This window comes from Microtus pennsylvanicus, chromosome 5, assembly GCF_037038515.1.
Source record: "Microtus pennsylvanicus isolate mMicPen1 chromosome 5, mMicPen1.hap1, whole genome shotgun sequence".
Lineage (NCBI taxonomy): Eukaryota > Metazoa > Chordata > Mammalia > Rodentia > Cricetidae > Microtus > Microtus pennsylvanicus.
This window is the reverse complement of record NC_134583.1, coordinates 43,865,061-43,885,288: the sequence shown is the minus strand read 5'-3', so window position 1 is coordinate 43,885,288 and position 20,228 is coordinate 43,865,061. Positions and strand designations below refer to the sequence as shown.

The 20,228-nt window shown below is 43.4% G+C and overlaps 2 protein-coding genes and 1 pseudogene across 2 annotated transcripts; all 3 read left to right on the top strand.

The window, feature by feature from the left end:
- The first annotated feature begins 538 nt into the window (after positions 1 to 538).
- On the top strand, positions 539 to 1,601 carry LOC142850767 (olfactory receptor 51E2). The gene has a single exon (XM_075974677.1). The coding sequence runs from the start codon at positions 574 to 576 to the stop codon at positions 1,534 to 1,536; it is 963 nt and encodes a 320-aa protein (XP_075830792.1). The 5' UTR covers positions 539 to 573; the 3' UTR covers positions 1,537 to 1,601.
- A 1,018-nt stretch (positions 1,602 to 2,619) lies between these two features.
- LOC142851259 (lipase maturation factor 2-like) lies at positions 2,620 to 11,112 on the top strand (annotated as a pseudogene).
- A 5,215-nt stretch (positions 11,113 to 16,327) lies between these two features.
- LOC142850766 (olfactory receptor 51I2-like) lies at positions 16,328 to 17,290 on the top strand. The gene has a single exon (XM_075974676.1). The coding sequence runs from the start codon at positions 16,328 to 16,330 to the stop codon at positions 17,288 to 17,290; it is 963 nt and encodes a 320-aa protein (XP_075830791.1).
- The last annotated feature ends 2,938 nt before the right edge of the window (positions 17,291 to 20,228 follow it).

Sequence of the window (20,228 nt, the reverse complement as noted above, 5' to 3'; positions counted from 1 at the left end):
AAAAAGACGACTCTCAGATATGTGTCTCACTAACGGCATTGTGCTTAACAGATCATTCAAGTAAATATTTCTGAAATCTGAATCAATAAATGTAAAGAGAGAAGGGGAGAGAGAAGGAAAATGGTAAAGGAAGAAAGTAGAAATAAAGATGGAGGAAAGCAAAGGCGGGTGGGCAGCAGGGAAGAGACAGGAAGAGAGAGCGGAGGGTGACAGCTCTGTCTGAAAAGAGAGTTACTACGGTAATTTTATGAAATGGGGGTGCCTAGTATCCAGACAGTGAAGGTAGAGGCAAAAAGAAGGTCTGAGGAAGTCACATTATGGGGAAAAATATGTTTCTACCAAAGCTTTATTTGGAAATTTTAAGTGTGCCTTAGGAATAGTGAGAAACAAGTGAATTTTGAGCGTTCACATTTCCTCCTTTGGAAAAGAGCTGGGGTGTGGTTGGAGGTAGAGGGAGAAGGGAAAGAGGGCTAGCATGCACTAAGTTCCAGGGAACTCCCTGACTCTGCTCCCTGCCCTTGTAGGCTGTCACTGTGACCTGGTCCTCTCCAGACCTCCCACTTGGTGTCAGCGATGAGCTCCTGCAACTTCACACATGCCACCTTCGTGCTAATAGGAATCCCAGGCCTGGAGGGAGCTCACTTTTGGTTTGGCTTCCCCCTGCTTTCCATGTATGCCGTGGCACTGTTTGGAAACTGCATCGTGGTGTTCATCGTGAGAACGGAGCGGAGTCTGCATGCACCCATGTACCTTTTTCTCTGCATGCTGGCCGCTATCGACCTGGCTCTGTCCACATCCACCATGCCCAAGATCCTCGCCCTCTTTTGGTTTGACTCCCGGGAGATTACTTTTGATGCCTGTCTTGCCCAGATGTTCTTCATTCATGCTCTCTCGGCAGTTGAATCTACCATTCTGCTGGCCATGGCCTTTGACCGCTATGTGGCCATCTGCCACCCACTGCGTCATGCTGCTGTGCTCAACAATACAGTGACAGTTCAAATCGGCATGGTGGCACTGGTCCGGGGATCTCTATTCTTCTTCCCGCTCCCACTGCTGATCAAGCGGCTGGCCTTCTGTCACTCCAATGTGCTCTCCCATTCCTATTGTGTCCATCAGGATGTGATGAAGTTGGCCTACACAGACACGCTGCCCAATGTAGTCTATGGTCTAACTGCCATTCTGCTCGTCATGGGTGTAGACGTCATGTTCATCTCCTTGTCTTACTTTCTGATTATTCGAACAGTTCTGCAACTGCCTTCCAAGTCGGAGCGAGCTAAGGCATTTGGGACCTGTGTATCACACATTGGTGTGGTTCTGGCTTTCTATGTACCACTCATTGGCCTATCAGTGGTACACCGTTTTGGAAACAGCCTAGACCCCATTGTGCATGTTCTCATGGGGGATGTCTACCTGTTGCTGCCTCCTGTGATTAATCCCATCATCTACGGTGCTAAGACCAAGCAGATCAGAACTCGAGTGCTGGCTATGTTTAAGATCAGCTGTGACAAGGACATTGAAGCTGGAGGAAACACGTGACCCTTACCATTTTATCACCCTTGTCCTCGATAGCTTAATATAGTGATTTCATCATATCTGCTTAATTCCAGTCACCCATAAGCACATTAGTGCTTTTCCCTGGATGGGATAGTGAACTAAGTATGGTTTATCTTCATCGTGGCTATAACGTGAAATAATCTCTATCAATGAACATTATGTGGTTCAAGGACTCTGCTCTAAAATGAGAAATGTGGGTAATATTAAATAAGGCAACTAGGATTTGTGATTTAAAACTAACTGATCAGGCTTGTGACTTGGATGAAATATGTTCAAAGTACTAATGAGTTTGTTTGATTCCTCCTCTGTTTGTCATGAAGCTATTGCTCAGTCGTTATGTGTATTGGCTAGAATGTAGACCATGAAGCCGACAATATGGTAAGCAAGGCTTGCCTCATTCACTGCAAGCTTGTTATTCACTACCCAGGAACACAGCCAAGTCCCAAAGAGCAATGCTTATGACTGTGTCATGACAGCTTAACATGTTCCAGGCCCCCATGATACGTGGTTTTCAGCCTGTCTTTAATCTCATCCTTTTTCCAAAGCAGGTACCATTCTTGCCCATCACAACATATGATAGAGGCTTTAATGAGCAAAAAACTTTCTTGTATGTGCTGTGCCAAGATCTTAAATTAAATTTGATAATTGAATACATTTGTTTTACTACCATGTTATATTGCTTCCTGTTTAACATCTGCCATCCATTTCCTCTGCCCGTTACAAATCCTGTTTTCTCTCTGCTGTGTGCTAACATGGATGTCCTTGTGTTTGAGCTGAGTCATTAGTCCTGCCCTATTTGAGAGCAACAAACGGCTCTTTGTGCCAGAGTAGCCTGCTTCTCCTCAGATGAAAAGAACTTTCAATTGTTTAGTCTCTTACATACCTTTGATTTTTGTCTTCTTTGTATTATGTTCTGTATCTGTCAGATCTTTTGAATGGGTAATATGTGTTAGTGTCTGAGTCTTGACTTAGGTGTCAAATGACATAATAATTTATATTAAAATGTTCAGTGTTATTTCTACTGTTTTTATGTTTATATAACCCTATAAAGTAATGTTGGGAGATATGAGGGATCCCCTAGTCTTCTTTGCCATCAGTGCAAAGGGCCTGCCAGGTATGGCTTGCACAACTGTAAAGATGTTGAATGAACTTATTTCATGTACAATATTCCCTTCATAGAGAATGGAATAATGAAATAGTAATGATACCTACAGAATAATATTAATATATTCAGAGTACACTTAATGTTTAAAATGGTGAAATTTGTGTAATAGGCATCTGCCGCAATAAAAAAATCATTTAAATTGCTGCAAAATATTTTATTGTCAATTATATATCATTAAAGTAGTAAAAAAAATGTTTGGGTATGTTAGGTTAAAGGAAATATATTATTTTTTAAAATAGTTTTTTAAAAATAGCTGCAAAGAATATTGGATCTGAAATACCAAAAGACCGCAACTCAACAGTTTGCTGTGTTTACAACAGGCCCATGTTCCAGCCCTTCAGAGCTCTCAAAGGCTGATAGCTGTGCTCATAGCTGTCAGATAACCTAGAGGGGAGCCACAGCAGGGCAGCACACCCTTGGGTAAGTTATGTACTGTCTTTACAATTTTTTCCTGCTTATAACTTTGTAATAAGTTTCGTTTCTAAGGCCAAAAGGCAGAAACAAAAACTTCCAAGAGAACTTTGTTGTTATTTCTGTGAATATCGTGTGTTAGTTTAGCAGGGTCTTCCTGATTAGAATAATAAAATGGTGATTTGTGGAGAAGGGGAAGTCATTTGACACTGTGGGGAACGAACATTTTCCAGCCACTTGACCGGGAAGTGACCTCCAAATATTTGGACATACATTTTTCTGGGTATCTTCACGATGGTGTATTTTTGAGTGATATTAACAAACCAGTGGACTCTGAAAAAAGAAAAAGGCTGCCCTCTGTAATGTGGAGAAGCCTGACTCAATTAGATGAGGGCTGAATAGAGCAAAGACTGACCTCCCCTGGGCGAGAAAGAACTCTGCAGCATAGGTAGCTTAGGGATATTGTCTCCTCCTTGGACTCCCAATCTAGAAGCTCACTCTGCAGATTTTGGGTGGACAAGCCCCCATAATCACACAAGTCAATTCCCTCATATAAATCCCATTCTGTCCTTTCATTATGTCTATGTCTGTGAGTCTCTCCTTATTTATTCACCTATTATAATCTCTGAAGGTTTTTTTCTTTATTTTATGTGTGTGGATATTTTGCCTTCATATATGTCTATGTATCAAATATATTCAATGTCCTTGGGGACCATAAGAAGTCTGATCCCCCAGGATAGGAGTTACAGATAAGACACATGTGGATATGAATTATTAAATCCCAGTCCTCTGGAAAAGGAGCCAGTGCACTTGACTGCTGAACCCTCCCTCCAGCCCCATCTAGAGAATCTTACCTGAGAGAAACATGAAAAGAGGGAAACTGTTCCTGTGGACAGTTAAACTGTGAAGGGAAAGCCATAAATTGAAAACAAAATCATAAAAAAAAAATGTTAGCATGTGAAATATAAAGGAAATTAACTGTCTCTGCCTAATTTTTAATAGGCATCTTGATCTAAGCTCAAAATTTTGTAAAAGCAGTTCCTTCCATTCATGTGTTACCAGACTCTAAGTGCATGGACGAGCATAGTCTAAGCATGTGACCACCAAACAACCTCTGCCTTTAAAAGCTCCGTATGAATAACACATAAGACCCCACACACTGTAAACACAATCACTTCTCTCCTTTTGGAACACTGATATGTTCCCCTTAGCTACCTACCACAAGCGAATAAATCTGGCTTTGTATGACTGCAGGCATGCTCTGGTCGTCTTTAGCTGTGGTCTTCAGCAAAATCTACAAGTCTATGAAAATCACATAAACAGGAAGCAGTGTCTTACAGAAGAAATACTTGATGTATTGAGCTGGGAATGCAAAGAACAATTTGAAACACAGACTCCAGCAAAGTAGAATCAGATACCGTTCTAGAAAACAAGAAGAGAGAGCAAACAGAGCGATCCTGGAGGCAGAATATTCCATCTAGCTATTACTGAGGTCCCTACTATGGATAAGGGGTATTTGGCTCTCTTAAAATACGCTAGGGAATTGCCTCGCCAAGAACTCCTATTTTATTAAAGGCTGACCCTGGTGTTTTCATTGTGTGCTTTGAGGGAATCCCTAAAGTAGAAAAGCACCAAAAATGCCTAGTTGAGATAGAAATTGAAAAATAAATGAAAGTATCTGTCATACCTAAGGTGAAGCAAGAGGTGGACCAAGGTGTGATGCAGGACACATGGGATTGAGTCAAGGAAAGAAGGTGAAGGTTTGAGAAGTCTATGAGTTAGGATTTCTACACTATTTTCAGAAGTAGCACTTACTGGGGACTTATTATAATCCTCTACTACAATATATATAATTATATTAATAATACCTTATTTATATAAGCCATGAGCAATTAAAAGAACCATTTAAGGCCAGGTGGTGGTGGCGCACGCCTTTAATCCCAACACTCAGGAGGCAGAGGCAGGTGGATCTCTGTGAGTTTGAGGCCAGCCTGGTCTACAAGAGCTAGTTCCAGGACAGGCTCCAAAGCTACACAGAGAAACTCTGAATCGGAAAAAAAAAAAAAAAACACCTCCCAAATAGAAAATAAGGGGTTAGTTAAATAAACTTCTTCAAGTCACATAGTAATAAAAGGTAGATTTCAGACTTGAAGTAAGATTACTCTGAGGTCCCTGTCTCCCCTGCTACACCTGCCTGTACTGCACTCGAGATCTGTAGCCCGACCAGGCAGGCATAAACTGACTTGTGTGTGTGATAAGGTCCCGAGAGACGACTTCCTCCAGAGTGTTTCAGCTAAACCATTTCCCCTTCAGACCCCTGCTTTTCCATCTGAAACCTGTAAGCAGTGAGGATTCAGACACAAGGGCGGGTTCATTGCTTCTCGAAGATTCTGTGTCTTTTCTGGAAGGGAAAGGGAGAGCAGAGGAGATGCCAGCCTGAGGCTACTGGGCCAGCTCCCTCTCTGGGAGGTTCCTTTCCCTCGTCTGTTTTCCAGGAGTGTTGAGCAGCCCTCTCGGTGAGATAACCCAATTCAGGTTAAAACAGAAAAGGCTGCCGTGTTGTACACAATCTGTTGTCAGTCCACACTCTAGACACTGTTATCACAATCAGTACAGCAAATGCATCCATCACCTCAGAGAGTTTTCTCCCTGCTCCCCGTCATTTCCTAATGTGGGGGAGCATTGAACATAGGATCTACCACGCAACACTTGAAAACATGCATTGTGGGGCTGTCAATCCCAGGCTTTGGGTATTTTGAACAGCTGTGCTCAGGTGGGCACCGTGGTGCACCCTGCAATCCCAGCGCTTTGGAGGTGGAGGAAGGAGCACCCAGAGATCAGTGTCATCCTCAATCTCTCAGTGAGTGTGAATGCACAGGTTCTATGGGACACTGTATGACAGGGAGAGACAAGACAGAGCAGAGAAAAGGAGCTTCATATTCATCTATCCCATACTGTGTTCCCTCAGGGGATGGCCAAGAAGGATGTGCTGAAAGGCACAAGCGTGGCCCGTACTAACCCAAAGGCATGGTAGAGCTATGGGTTGTAATGGAGGATCCGAGCTGTGTTTTCCATTCTGACAACAGATGGGCAATCTTCCCTAATTCATGCAATCTCTCCAGTGAATAGGATAATCTCTAAATTCCTGCCACATCTCAAACATGCTGTTCTGCAAATATCCTTAACAAGCCTTAGAGAATACCAACTGCACTCTGGCCTACATGAAAGGCTGGCTCCTTCCCTATGTCTGCACCTGTTCTTTGCCCAAACATGGTACTTTTTAACTTAACCTCCTACACTCTGTTCCTACCCAATTATGGCTCTCTCTAGAAAATCAAAGCCGCTCTCAGAGACAGAAATTTTCCCCACAGGAAACATTCAAAGGCTCTCTAAGTGGGAGGTGAGCGTAGTGAGAAGGGCAGCTGCCGCACTTGCAGGCCAGGTCAAGTCCGTCTCTGAGCTGGCTTCTTGTGTCTCCGGCGCGGATGCTAACACTCACCTTGCAGTGTTTTTGTGAGAATTCGATGCAGTAATCCTTGGTCAACACCTAACACAGAGTGCAGTACTTAGTATGCTCTCAACAAATATTTGTCATATTATAATAGGAGGGGGACAGGTAAAAATTTTGTTGCATAACAATGAGGTAAAGGAATAAGAATGCACACTGGAGCCACAGCAAGGCAAGTTCTATGTGTGTAACCAACCTCCTGTCTCGGCCCCAGAGTGCTACTCACTTGCTGATATTACCCCGATCGCTTGAAATTTAAAAACAGGACTTGTTGAGTACTTGTTGTGGGATGCCTGAGGAGTTAAGAGCACTAGCTGCTATTCCAGAGGGCCCAGGTTCAATTCTGGCACCTCCACAGCAGCTCAAACCTGTCCTTTATTTCAGTACCAAGGGAGCTAATGTTCTTTTCTGTCCTCCTCAGTACACATGTAGTACATAGGCAAAACACTCATATACACAAATTATAAAACAATTTTAAAAATCAGACTCGCAAGTTCTCCATCTCCCTTCTGGTTCTTGCTCCTCTCTTGACTCCCCCTTCTTTTGCCCGTTCCATCCCCTACCATACAAACACTAGATGGAGGCAGGGGAATGGAAGAGAGCACAGTGGGTGAGAGAGATGGGGTTTCGATGAGATAGAAAAGGTTTTGAAGTGATTGACATGTTTCCTGGAGAAGGGATAGCAGGCCAACTTCCAAAGCTGCCCCAGGAAATGTGGTTACTTTTCAAAAATGGTCAATTAAAGGGAGGGGCAATGACCATGGCTACAGCTTAGCTACACACATCAGGATCTTGGGAGAGTGTTTGTCTTTCTGTTCCCATTACCTGGAAAGGCTTCTGCATCTGGGGAGGCTAGTCAGCTGGCATGTGACCCCAGGCTGTTCCTTCTGTGAGAGGCCACTGAAACTGGGACTCTCAAGCAAGCAGTCACTGTAGTAACAGTGTCTTTCCCAGAAAACAGGGTCTCCAGGGACAGATAACCATAAAAGCGCTGCCCTATTCCCAGACATATTTATGTTGGCCTGATAGTGAGGGCACTCATTTAGGTAGTCAGTCCCCCTTGAGAGCCATAACACAAGGCTGCCTTAGAACAGAAAAGCTCACATTCATCCATGATTTTAAGTAATCCCCATTTCTGAGCTGTATCATTTATCCTAGATGGGCTTGGTTAGAAATGAGAAAAGATAATGTGTTTTTTATGGGGAATAAAGTCTTCCCTGGGATGTTTTTGTTTCCCCTGGAGAAGATTCACACGTAACAAGCACGTACAGCCAGATTTTACCAGCCTCCTATCACACTGGAATTCTTCCTGACAGTATCACCCATTCTTGCAGCCAATGTCTAGTTTATACCCAGTACTCACTTCTCTTTTTTCTTTTTTTGAAAATCATGTATACTCTGTATACATAATACATTTCACTTAAACATTTTAAAGCATATATAATACATTTTGTATACATCTTGAAGGTTATTCAAAGATCAATATTCAGAAATTGTTTATACATGGCCTGAAGGATAAAATATGAAAATAAACCACGTAAATTTCAGGTATAAAATGAAAGTTATGAACATTGAGCCCATAATATTGTTGCATGGAGGCCTGCTTGTTTGTCCCAGCTGCCCGGCTAGCTTAACCCCAAAATAACCACACAGAAACTAAGTTAATTAAATTACTGCTTGGCCCATTAGCTCTAGCCTCTTATTGGCTAACTCTCACATCTTGATATAACCCATTTCTATTAATCTGTGTATCGCCACGTAACAGTGGCTTACCAGGAAAGATTCAGCATGTCTGACTCTGGCTCTCTCTGACTCTGCTTTCTTCCTCCCAGCATTCAGTCTGTCTTCTCTGCTTACCTAAGTTCTGCCCTATCAACTAGGCCAAGGCAGTTTCTTTATTCATCAACCAATGAAAGCAACACACAAACAGAAGGAACTCCTACACCATAATATAATAGTCTAAAATGAGCTTTTGGCCACACCAAGAAAAGAGAAAGCAGTTTGGAGGGTGGAGAGACATTCGTGAACAAGTGATAGTTAAACTGGGATCAGATTAAAGTAAGGGAAAGCAAGTAGAGAAAACCATAGGGAGACGAGAGATCCATGAAACATTGACATAATTCTGGCGCTGACAGAGGCCTCATTGCCAGAGCACGGACTGTTTCCCCAAAGCCAAAGCTGACACACTATAGGTATTGGTCTATCCCAGTGGCCAAGGCTGAACTACAGCAAGACTGAAACAGAGGAAAGAAAGAGCTAAAGAAAATGCAGTGTGGGGTTGTTCACTCCATAGATAAGAATTGCTAGGTCTTACAGGACTCCCTCAAATGTGACTTAGATAGAAGAGGATAGTCTTCCCTTTCAGATCCTACTCAGCATTAGCTCCAAGCACTGGGAAGTAGTCTATGCCTGAGTATTCAGCGAATCTCCATGGACCAGGGACGGCTCACCCTATATCATCAAAGGAGAAGACAGAGGGAAGCATGGGGCACAGGGCCTTAGTGAGAGTGAATTAAAGTGGCCAGAACTTGACTCAGAAAAGGTACCCACAGCAATGGCTGGAATAAGAAAGAAAATTGCCAAGATTTTAAATGGTTTAAAAATAAATCAAGTGATGAAAAAGTGGAAGGCACCTGGGGAAAGAGGCGGACCTAAAGGGGCGGGGCCTAGACCGAAGGCATGGTTAAGCGTCTGGGGCGGGACTTGAAGGACTAGATGATACTAAGTTTATGGACCAGTTAGAGGGTGTGGCCGCTGTCTGTTTGCCTTTGCGTCCCTCTACACCCAGATCTCAGGCCTCTATAGCCTAGAGGGCATCCTTCCTGCTCAAAGAACACTGCAGCCCAAGGCAAGGGTCGGTGGCAGCAGCTGTAGGAAACGCCAACACTGCTCTGTGAGGCACTAAGACTGGGGCTGGATACTGCCCAGGGTGGGGATCTACTGATCCACTGTGGTAGCACCGGGTGTCCTGCTCCTGAACTCTCTACAACACCCCTTTGCCTACCCGCTGCTCTGGGTTGCCTACTTCTCAACCTGCCGGGTGGGTCAAGCGTTCCTTTATTTCCAGTGGGATTCCCTGCTACTGGAGACGGGCTTCCTGGCTATCCTACTAGCCCTCCTGAAGAAGCATTCCAACCACAAAGCCCCCCAGGGTGGACTAGCAGGGGCCTTACCCCCATGAAAACCTCCCATTCTGGCTTGTGTTCTGGCTGCTGTTTAGACTCATATCTGCCTCTGGTGTGGTCAAGCTAACCAGCCGCTGTCCGGCATGGTGGGGACTTACCGGGCCTGCCCACACTAGCTGCCTGGTTTGCCCACTACCTGCCAGTCTGGCTGTACAAGGTCAGTGTGGTGGCCACCTTCCTCAACGAGATCACAGGCCCCGTCTGCTCTTTGCTCCTATTCGTCGCCAGCCTTCTGTGCTTAGGTATTATTACAAGTCCTGATTATCATTACTGATAACTACAATCTCTTCAACCTGCTGACCTTGGTGCTTACCACTTCCCTCCTGGATGACCGTTACCTGCCTGGCCTCAGATGCCACAAGAAGATGCCTACCTCCTGGCCTAAGGCCCTGCTGACCATGCTATCTCTATCCGTACTTGATAAGCCTAGTACCTTACTCCTATATGGAGCCTGGGATCCACGGGCAGCTCTGGACTAGGGTTCGTCACCTGTTCAGTCTGCGGAGCATCACAGCTGGCCAGCTCATATGGCCTCTTCTATCGGAAGACTGGTCTGGGTGAGCAGCCTGAAGTGGTCTGGAGGGCAGCTATCCGATGGACAGCTCTGGACAGAGATAGAATTCGTGTACAAACCTGGGAATGGGAGCCGTCCACCCCTATCGGAATACCCCACCAGCCACATCTTAATTAGCAGATGTGGTTCGCCGCCCTTGGCCCAGATATACACAGCCCCTGTTTCACCAGCCTGGTGCTACGTCTCCTGCAGGGCAAAGAGCCAGTAATCTGCCTGGTGCGGAACCACGTTGCCAAGTACCCCTTTCATGAGCAGCCACCCACCTACCTGCGGGCCCAGCGCTATAAGTACTGGTTCTCAAAGCCTAGGGAGCAGAGCCAGAGGTGGCACCGCCAGTGGGTAGAAGAATTCTTCACACCTGTATCCCTGGGGCACCCAACGCTGAAAATGCTGCTGCAACAGTTTGGACTTAAGGATAAGAGTTCATTCTGGGCCCGAAGCTCAGGCAATGCTATACCTCAGACACTGAACTGGGTGCGCACGCAGCTGTCCTCTGGAGCCTCCCATCCTGCTATGGGGGCTTCTGGGGGTTGTGGTGACTGTCGAAACTGTACAGACCTTGCTTGCCCCCTGCCCACTCCAGTCCTTATAACTGTCTAAAGAGAAAAAAATATAAGCAAACTTCCAAAAAGGATTCCAGAGCTGCCTCTGAGCGGGCTACTGTAGCCCCAACAACAACAGCAGTGACGCTGGGGCCTCCCGGAGGAAAAAATAGCTCGATGTGCCTTCAAAAGCCAGCCACTTGTCCAATAGAGTAGATCCTCGGAATCCCAGCCCATCTCATGTCACCGCGCAGCCACTGTGACTTAGGCAGGCCTGTCAGGGCAGATGTAGCATGAAATGCCACCCCTGAGGACCGCTGGTGTTACCTCGAGCATCAGCCACGTCTTCCTCTAGTCACTTTCCACTGTGTTGGCAGCCAGCCCGGAAACGGGCAGGTGGCCTCGCTCAGGACTTTCCTGGAACACTATAATCAGTGCACCGTGGAGGTAGAGGCCTGAGTCTGGAGCCCTATCCAAACCCGCTGTGCAGGGGATGAGCTGGATTTGCTGAGGCTAGGAGCCAAGGGAAGGCCCATGTGATGATGCCTACGTGCCCCTCGGACTGTACCAATAAAGGCACCATTTGTACATAAAAAATAAATAAATAAATCAACTGATAAGGCTGACAAAACAATATTTTCCAGCTTTAGTGAGAAATGGCTGACAAAAACGTATGTGTGTGTGTGCCTGCGTGTGCATGTGTGTGTGCGTGTGTGTGCCTGCGTGTGCATGTGTGTGTGCGTGTGTGTGCCTGCGTGCGGGCATGAGAGTGAGAGAGAGGGTGAAACTTATGTTCTGATCTGTGAATCTGTTATGAAACTGTTGGCAGAAGTCAATCAACACATGCATCATCTCCCATAGCTGCCATTTCTAATAAGTACATTTAAAGTCTCCTCTCCAGCAATTTCAAGTGCACAATAACAATTAACTATTATCACCATATAGTCCATGACATTTACAGAAAGAAACACATCGCCTAAGTCTTCTATCACCCTTGTCTGGGAGGGGTGAACTTGCCATTTTGTTGTTGGTTTCATTCATTCTACGAATTTAACAACTTTATAGCACACAAATAAACGAGATCTCTCAGTATCTGTTTTTTCTGTGTCCTGTTTATTTTTCTTAGCATCAGATTCAATGATCACCCATCTGTTGGCTACATTGTATCACTATAAGGCTGAATAATATTCCAGAGAGAGAATGTTACATTTGTAATCCACTCCTGTGTAGGTAGACACACACACAGTGTCATGGCTGTTATAAGGAACACTGTGGAGAACATGGCCATGCGGATGACTCTTTCGGACCTGAACTCATTCCCTTTGGCTGGGTGCCCAATAGTGGGACTGATGGGTCATACAAAAGTTGTGTTTCTTTAATTTTTGGAGAAGACTCCATGCTGTTTTCGGTAATGATGACATCTTTTTACAATCGCACCCATACATACAGCAATCCTGTTCTTTCTGAATCTTCGCTGACACTTGCCATCTCTTAATCTTTTTATTGTTTTATAATAACTAACAGGTGGGAGGTATCATCTCATTGTGTTTAAATTTCCCCGATGGTCAGTAACACTGAGCATCTTCTCATGTTTTCATGGCCCATTTGCAGGTATTCTGGGAAATGTCTAGTCAAGATTCTTATCCAGTTTTTTTTTTTACTAGTTTTGTTATGGTTTGTGAGGATTTTGTAAGGAATGAACAAGTCTAATATTCCTATATGTAGTTCATAGCCCCATATGATTTACAGAAGGCCTTAGGATAATGCTGACATACATAGAGTTCTCTATATCAGAGACAGACCTGGGGGAGAGCCCATACATGGCGAGAGATAGAAGGATTTACATCCAAATCTGACTGTCATGCCCAACTTTTGTCATTATTGCACTTTCTTCTTGATTAGGTTAGTCCTAAGACAGGAGTGTCAGCAGAATCACTGAGGAGATTCAAAATCTCACTCCTGACTTTTTAGAATGAGAGCAGAGGGCTCTGCACAGTGTTTAGAAGTCTGTCCACACCTACTTCCTCTAAAGCTTTCCCAGACTCCCCTACACTAGGTTTGGATACCCCTGGGCACCACCCCATTGTTCCTTATCCCTACTCTATGCGAAGTCAGGGAATCCTATAGGACTCATCCTGTGCACTGGCCCAAAGGGTACTTCAGGAATTTTCTCCTGGAAGGGTTTCAAATTCAAATGGGCCATGGATGCTACCAGTCTCTGAACACAACTCAAACTTGATGGGTTGCTCTGAAGTCTATGACCCTGAACTGCCTTTCTCTGGATGTCAAACCAAGCTCCAAGGAGCTGAGTGGAATGATTCCTCTGTGACCCCATCTTCCCTGGAGACAGATGCTGCTGCCACAACTCCCTGTGCAGGGAGATAAATCTCAGTCCCTCCAATGCAGAGAGAAGAGCCTGGAACAACAGCCAGAGTGAGTAGCTACGCCCCAGAATGGTGTTTTCTTCACTTCCCACATTGATGGCTGCTGTATCTCAGCCTCAGATGGTGGTGTGAGTGGGGGTGGGGCCGGTGCCAAGGAGAGAGAAACCTTCTGGAACTAGAAACAGTAGAAACTGCAGACTGATTAGTCAAAGCCCTGGAGTTGATAGCGCAGATATGAATTGGAGACTCACGCTGTATTTGCAGTATTCTCTGAAGAGAGGGAGTGGAGGAGAAGTGTGTCTGGTCCTCTTCCCATCTGAGGACTTGTCCATCCTCCCCACTGTCCTTGTCAACTTTGGGATTTTCCATAGACATTCAATCCTGCTTCCTCTCTTCCAGCTGGGAAGGCTCCAGCGTGCCTAGCCGTTGGCACAGAATCAAACTAACTGCAGGGTCTCTCTGGTCTAAGATGGGGAAGAGAGCTAGGCAGGCTCAGCTCTGCTCAGGTTGCTGCTTTTCAGTGTTGTCCTCTTGTTTCTCAGTGCCCTCTGGGTCTTCTGAACCTTCTGTTTTTATTGATTTTATTGAGCTCTACATTTTTATCTGCTCCCCTCACTTTCTCTCCCCTCCCATTCAACCCTCTCTCATGGTCCCCATGTTTACAATTTACTCAGGAGATCTTGTCTTTTTCTGCATCCCATGTAGATCAGATCCATATATGTCTCTCTTAGGGTCCTCATTGTTTCTAGGATCTATGGTATTATGATCTGTAGGCTAGTTTTCTTTCTTTATGTTTAAAAATCACTTATGAATGAGTTTATATGATAATTGTCTTTCTGGGTTACCTCACTTAATATGATGTTTTCTAGATCCATTCATTTGCCTGCAAGTTTCAAGATGTCATTTTTTTCTGCTGTATAGTACTCCATTGTGTAAATGTACCACATTTTCCTTATCCATTATTTTATCAAGGGGCATTTAGGTTGTTTCCAGGTTCTGGCTATGACAAACAATGCTGCTATGAACATAGTTGTGAGGTTCTATAAAGAAAAATCATTGTTTTCTTTTAGGACACAAGGTACAGAAAAAGCAGCAGCAGCATTGATGAGGGGCCTAGAAAACACACACAACGTCATCAATACATTACAGTTCTCAGTCTCACTGAGGCCCAGTTCACCCCATGTGGCAAGTGACTGATTTGCTTTTGCCCTTATTAAATGGCCCAGTTGTGCTTTTACTGGTTCCATGTTGTCTAGACCTGAACAATGTCGAGATTCATTTGTTATACTTTCACTGTAAGTTCCTCAACCCACCACTGTTCCAAGCATATGTGACTCCTTCCAGGTGTCCATGGCATCTGGAGTCCACATCCAGCCATCAGGACGCTTCTCACTATGGGGTCAGTCTTGACAGCCTTTGTTTTCTGTTCAGGATGTATTCTGTCATCCCTGCTTCAGCTTCCCAAAGTCACTACTTGGAATAAGTTGTTTTATTTTAGATATCTTTTTTCTTACTTCTAAAATCTTGACTCCCAAAGGCCTGAACAAATTTGAAAATATGTATCCTATAATTTTAGTTCATATTAGAAACAACAAAATCTGTCTTGATTCCAATATGCCTCCCTCCCTCTCCTTCCTGCACAGCACTGTGCATGCCCTGACAGGTAGCCTTTCTTTTCCACAGCTCTCTGTGCAGCACTCTGGGCGCATGTGGTCCAGTAGCCCTGGGACCTCCAATTAAATATAACATTTTCCTATTTGGAGGATAACTGCTACGAAGAGGTATCTCTAGATTTTCTTTCATTCTTGCAATATAAACTATAACACCTAGTATAGGCGACATCTGCCTTTTCACTGGTATTTATTTCTGGCAACATAAATACTTTCACATAGTCTTTTAAATTTTTCATAAAATATCCTATCACACACTGAAATATATGTCTGTTTTCCATGTTTACTTACTTCTGTTCAAAGATTGTGTTTACAGTTCTACTGTTAAAGGCGTCATATGTTCTTCAGGTTCATATTTCTACTTAACTTTGATTATTCTTTTTAATTAATTCTTCTAACTGTATGCCTTTGGTAACAGGAAATTTTTTAACCTTATACTACTTTGATATTTATATTATTCTTTTCTTTGATCTGCCATTTTGATTTTAAATTTCTTTTTCATCAAATTATTTTCACTCTGTCTGATCAATCCATTCTTTTATTTTCAAACTATTTAGAAAACTTTGGTACAGAATTCTTTTTCACTTCTTTTTTCATTATTGGACTTCCTATGAGTATGGCTTTTTCTTTTTAATTTTTATAGATTTTTAATGACAATATTGTTGCATCTCTTCTGTCCTTCACTTTCTTCCCATCCCTTCCCTTGAATCCCATCCACGCCCCACAATGCCAGAGTTCATGCCTAGAGGTGGGACCCCATGCAATTTCCCCTTCCACATGAATATGTTCATTGGTGTTACCATAATTTCAGTCCTGTTTATGCAACCATTTCTAAGAGAGACTGTAGCAGTAGACTTCCTGGAATTCTAGCTCTTAAAATTCTCATTGCTGGGTTCAGTTGCGAAGAGAATACTGTTTCTCATGTTTAACTATTACTTTGGTACTCACTGGGTTGAATTTAGAGTTTCCTTTTATTTGATAATTATTATTTACTCAATGTGAGGGAGGTATACCATAGAGTAGATGTGAGATCAGAGGTCAGATTGATGGTTTTGGTCTCTACTTCCACCAAATTGCATCTGGGGACAAGGTCATTAGGCATGGCAGCCAGCACCTTTGCTCACTGAGCCAGCTGACCAGTCCTATTTCCTCCTTTAGAATTTTTATTTCTTTTAGAGACATTGAATTTCTAAATATGCTTCACATTTGTTGTGTTCTTGCTGGGAACCATGTCAATAGATTTTACACCAATGTTTTTGCACTAGCTTCATCATTTTATGTCCTTCAGAGATTGAACAGACCACATCTTCCAGATCCCTTGACTGTCTCCAACGATGCTTCCTTTCCAGCCCTTCATCAACATCTCCTTCTTCCAGCCACAGTCTTTCCTCATGACTGGCATCCCAGGACTAGAGGCTGCCCATGGCTGGATCTCCATCCCCTTCTCCTCCATGTATGCTGTGGCTCTCACTGGAAACTGCCTCATCCTCCTGGCTGTGAAGAAGACTCACAGCCTACACCAGCCCATGTACTACTTCCTGTCCATGTTGGCCCTAAGTGATGTGGGCCTCAGTTTGTCCACACTACCTTCTACCCTGGCTGTGCTCTGGTTTAACTATCGTGTGATCAGTTTCCACACCTGCCTAATACAAATGTTCTTCCTACACTCCTTCTCCGTGGTAGAGTCTTCAGTACTCTTGGCCATGTCATTTGACCGCTTTGTGGCTATCTCCAGCCCCCTGCGCTACGCATCTGTCCTCACTAATAATGTCATCATCAGGATTGGGGCTGTCATTGTAGCTCGAGCAACTCTGTCACTATTCCCAGTGCCCTTCTTGCTGAAGCGACTGAACTATTGCCCTGGCAAGATTCTCCTCTCTCACTCTTTCTGCTTCCATGCTGATGTCATGAAGCTGGCCTGTGCTGACATTACTGTCAACATCCTATATGGACTCTTTGTGGTTCTGTCCACAGTGGGTATTGATTCCTTGCTAATTGTTATATCCTATGCATTGATTCTTCACACAGTGATGGGTCTAGCTTCTCCCAAGGAGCGTGTCCGTGCTCTCAACACTTGTGTTTCCCATATCTTGGCTGTCCTGGTCTTTTACATTCCAGTAATAGGTGTGTCCATGATTCATCGTTTTGGGAGGCACCTGCCCCACATTGTTCATGCCCTTGTTGCCTATGTGTACCTTGTGGTACCTCCTGTGCTCAACCCCATCATCTACAGTGTCAAGTCCAAGCCCATCAGAGGGGCCATGTTCAGGGTACTAAGAGGAAAAGATCAGAGCTGATGACACTGGATGTTTATGGGACTTGGAGTCTGTGAAGTAGTTGGGAAACAGAAACAGCAAAGTGGGTCAAGTCATACAAATGGCTTTCTTATGGACACCAACAATAAGAAATGTAAGAATGTGGTAAAGTTATTTCTATAGTTGTTTCTATGGTGCTATGGATCATTTCTAAAGCCTGTAACACTCTATGGAGTCCCTCTACCACTGAGCTACATTCTCCTATCTGAAAATGTGTTTTGTTCAATTTATCACCTCATTTATGTCACACATATTTTCTTTATTAATTTTTTTGTTCATTTTACATACCAGCCACAATTCTCCCTACCATCCCTCCTCCTGTTCCCCCTGCACTTTCCCCCAACCACCTCCCATCCACTCCTCCCAAGAGGAGTCTACAAAGCCTGGTACATTCAGCTGAGGCAGGACCAGGTCACTCCCCCTTGCATCAAGGCTGAGAAAAGTATCCCACTGTAGAGAATGTGCTCCAAAAAGCCAGTTCATGCACCAGCGACAGATCCCAATCTCACTGCCAAGGGTGCCTCAAACAGACCAAGCTATACAAGTCTCTCCCACATGCAGATGGCCCAGTTCGGTCCCATGCAGGCTGCACAGCTGTTCCTCTAGGGATCATGAGCTTGGTTCAGTTCTCTGTATATTTCTTCTTCTTGATCTTGATTCCCTTTTCTCATATCATCCCTCCTTCCTCTCTTCAACTGGGCTCCCAGAACTCAGCCTAGTGCTTGGCTGTGGACCAGAACATATGCTCCCATCAGCTCTATCTTCAGCAGGATGAAGGCGGCTCTATGATAACAGTTAGGGTATCACCACTCCAATTACAGGGGAAGGACAGTTCAGGCACCCTTTACACTATTGCTAGAAGTCTTAGCTGGGGTCGCCTTTGTGGGTTCCTTGGAATTTTCCCAGTACCAGGTTTCTTCCTAATCTCATAATGGTTCCCTTGATCAAGGTATCTCTTTCATTGCTTCCCCCCATCCATCTTTCCCCAAGCTTGACCATCCCATTCCCTCATGTTCTTATTCCCGCCCCCCCCCCCATATCCTTTCTTATACTTCCCACCTATGCCTCCAGTGTACCCAGGAGATCTCATCTATTTCCCCTTCCCAGGGTGACCCATACATTCTTCATGGGATCTTCTTTGTTTAGTTTATCTATTGCTGTGGCCTGTAGTCTGGTTATCCTCTGTTTTACACATAGTGTCTATTTATGAGTGAGTACACACTGTGCTTGTCATTCTGACTTTGGGTAACCTCACTCAGGATGATGTTTTCTAGTTCCATCTATTTGACTACAAATTTCATGATGTTATTTTTTTTCACAGATGAGTAAATACTCCATTGCCAATGTTTTCTAGCACTACTTTAGATTCCAGCAACAAAAAAAAAATAGTTTACATGTTGCCTTGCTTTGTAGACCTTAAATTTCAGTGCATATCTGAAATGTCTAAATAGAAAAACAGTTTATGAAATATGATGTAATAGGTACATTGTTTAAAGTAGGTACAAAGTTCTGGGGAAGCAGACAAACAAGTATCTGTTTATTATTGTGTCCTTTCTATAATTAAATGTGAATAATTCTATTTTAAAATATTGCTAGAATCATTATACACCAAATAATACATGTCACAATATGTTACAAATTCCAATAAAGATTGACCATTCTAATAGTTGAAATAACTATTGATTTATTTATCCCAACAAGCTTTCCTAAATTTATTCTATTATGACTCTTTTTCACCTGAGAGATATGTACACAATCCTGTGCATGCATGTATACAAAAAAAAGTATTAGAACTAAATATTTATTGGTAAGAAATCATGAAAATTTTGTTTTAAAACATCCTGTGTTGGGCATAAAATTTTATTAATTATTAAACATGACATCAAATTTGCATACTAATAATATTTTTCACTTAAGTAAGTCTCAACTGAGTATCACTGTGGGAGCTCCTTATGCCAATAGCCTTTAAGATGCCAACTTATGTGATCATGGCCTCTTATACTATAAATGAAGCTGTAAAGCATGCACTCACTCTCTCACTTCCAGTGCTAGATTCGGTTCCTGTTCCCCATTTGTGCAGATCTGTTAGTCTACCTTTAAATAAATAAAAAATAAATAATTATATATAATTCTGGACTAGTGTGGGATTATTTTGTAACTTCTGTCATCATCTGGTGCCCAAATGTGTAGATTGGTTTGCCAGCCTCATGGCACATTGGGCACGGACTCTCCCACCAACGGCTCTATCCAGCACTCAGATGCAGCACGCTGCTGCTCAGCACTCCCAAGCTAGTCACCCATATGCTGCCACATGGCGAATTACTCACCAGCCCACACACTGCTGCCTGCGATCCACACCTCGAACTAACAGAAAATTTTGGGTTTTCTCTTTATCCTGGGCCACAGCTCTCTTAATCATTTAATCGCCTTAATAACTGCTCTTAATTTGTTAAACAAAGCATTTTTTTCAGTACTCAAGTAAGCAACACGTGTTATTTGTTGATGCTACTGTATCTCTCAGCCACGTAGCATACTGCATCACCCACTGGCAAACAAAGATTATTACAACTACTCCAATTCATTGTAATTGCCTTGTGATAGATAAGATCCAAAAAACTACAAAAATGACTTATACCATAACTATCCAGGAGTTCAATAATTATTTGCTTATGCTATTGATGGTATTCTACAAAGCTTAAGAAATTTTCCTTCTGCAACTTTTTATTTGATTCTAGGAATTAGTTTTGTTTTTCATATTATCTCAATAAAAAATGGTTTGATAACAAGGGCCAAGAATGAGGCAATTTGAGAAATAATACAGTCTTGACAGGCTAATAATGGACAGTCAGTTGAGAAGATCAATACTATGGAGAGGGATAGCATCAGTTTGACAGAATTATCACAAGGAATTTGTGTTGTA

Bases quoted from the DNA above. Each gene is read 5' to 3' on its own strand.
- LOC142850766 (XM_075974676.1), top strand. From the start codon at position 16,328: ATGCTTCCTTTCCAGCCCTTCATCAACATCTCCTTCTTCCAGCCACAG.
- LOC142850767 (XM_075974677.1), top strand. From the start codon at position 574: ATGAGCTCCTGCAACTTCACACATGCCACCTTCGTGCTAATAGGAATC.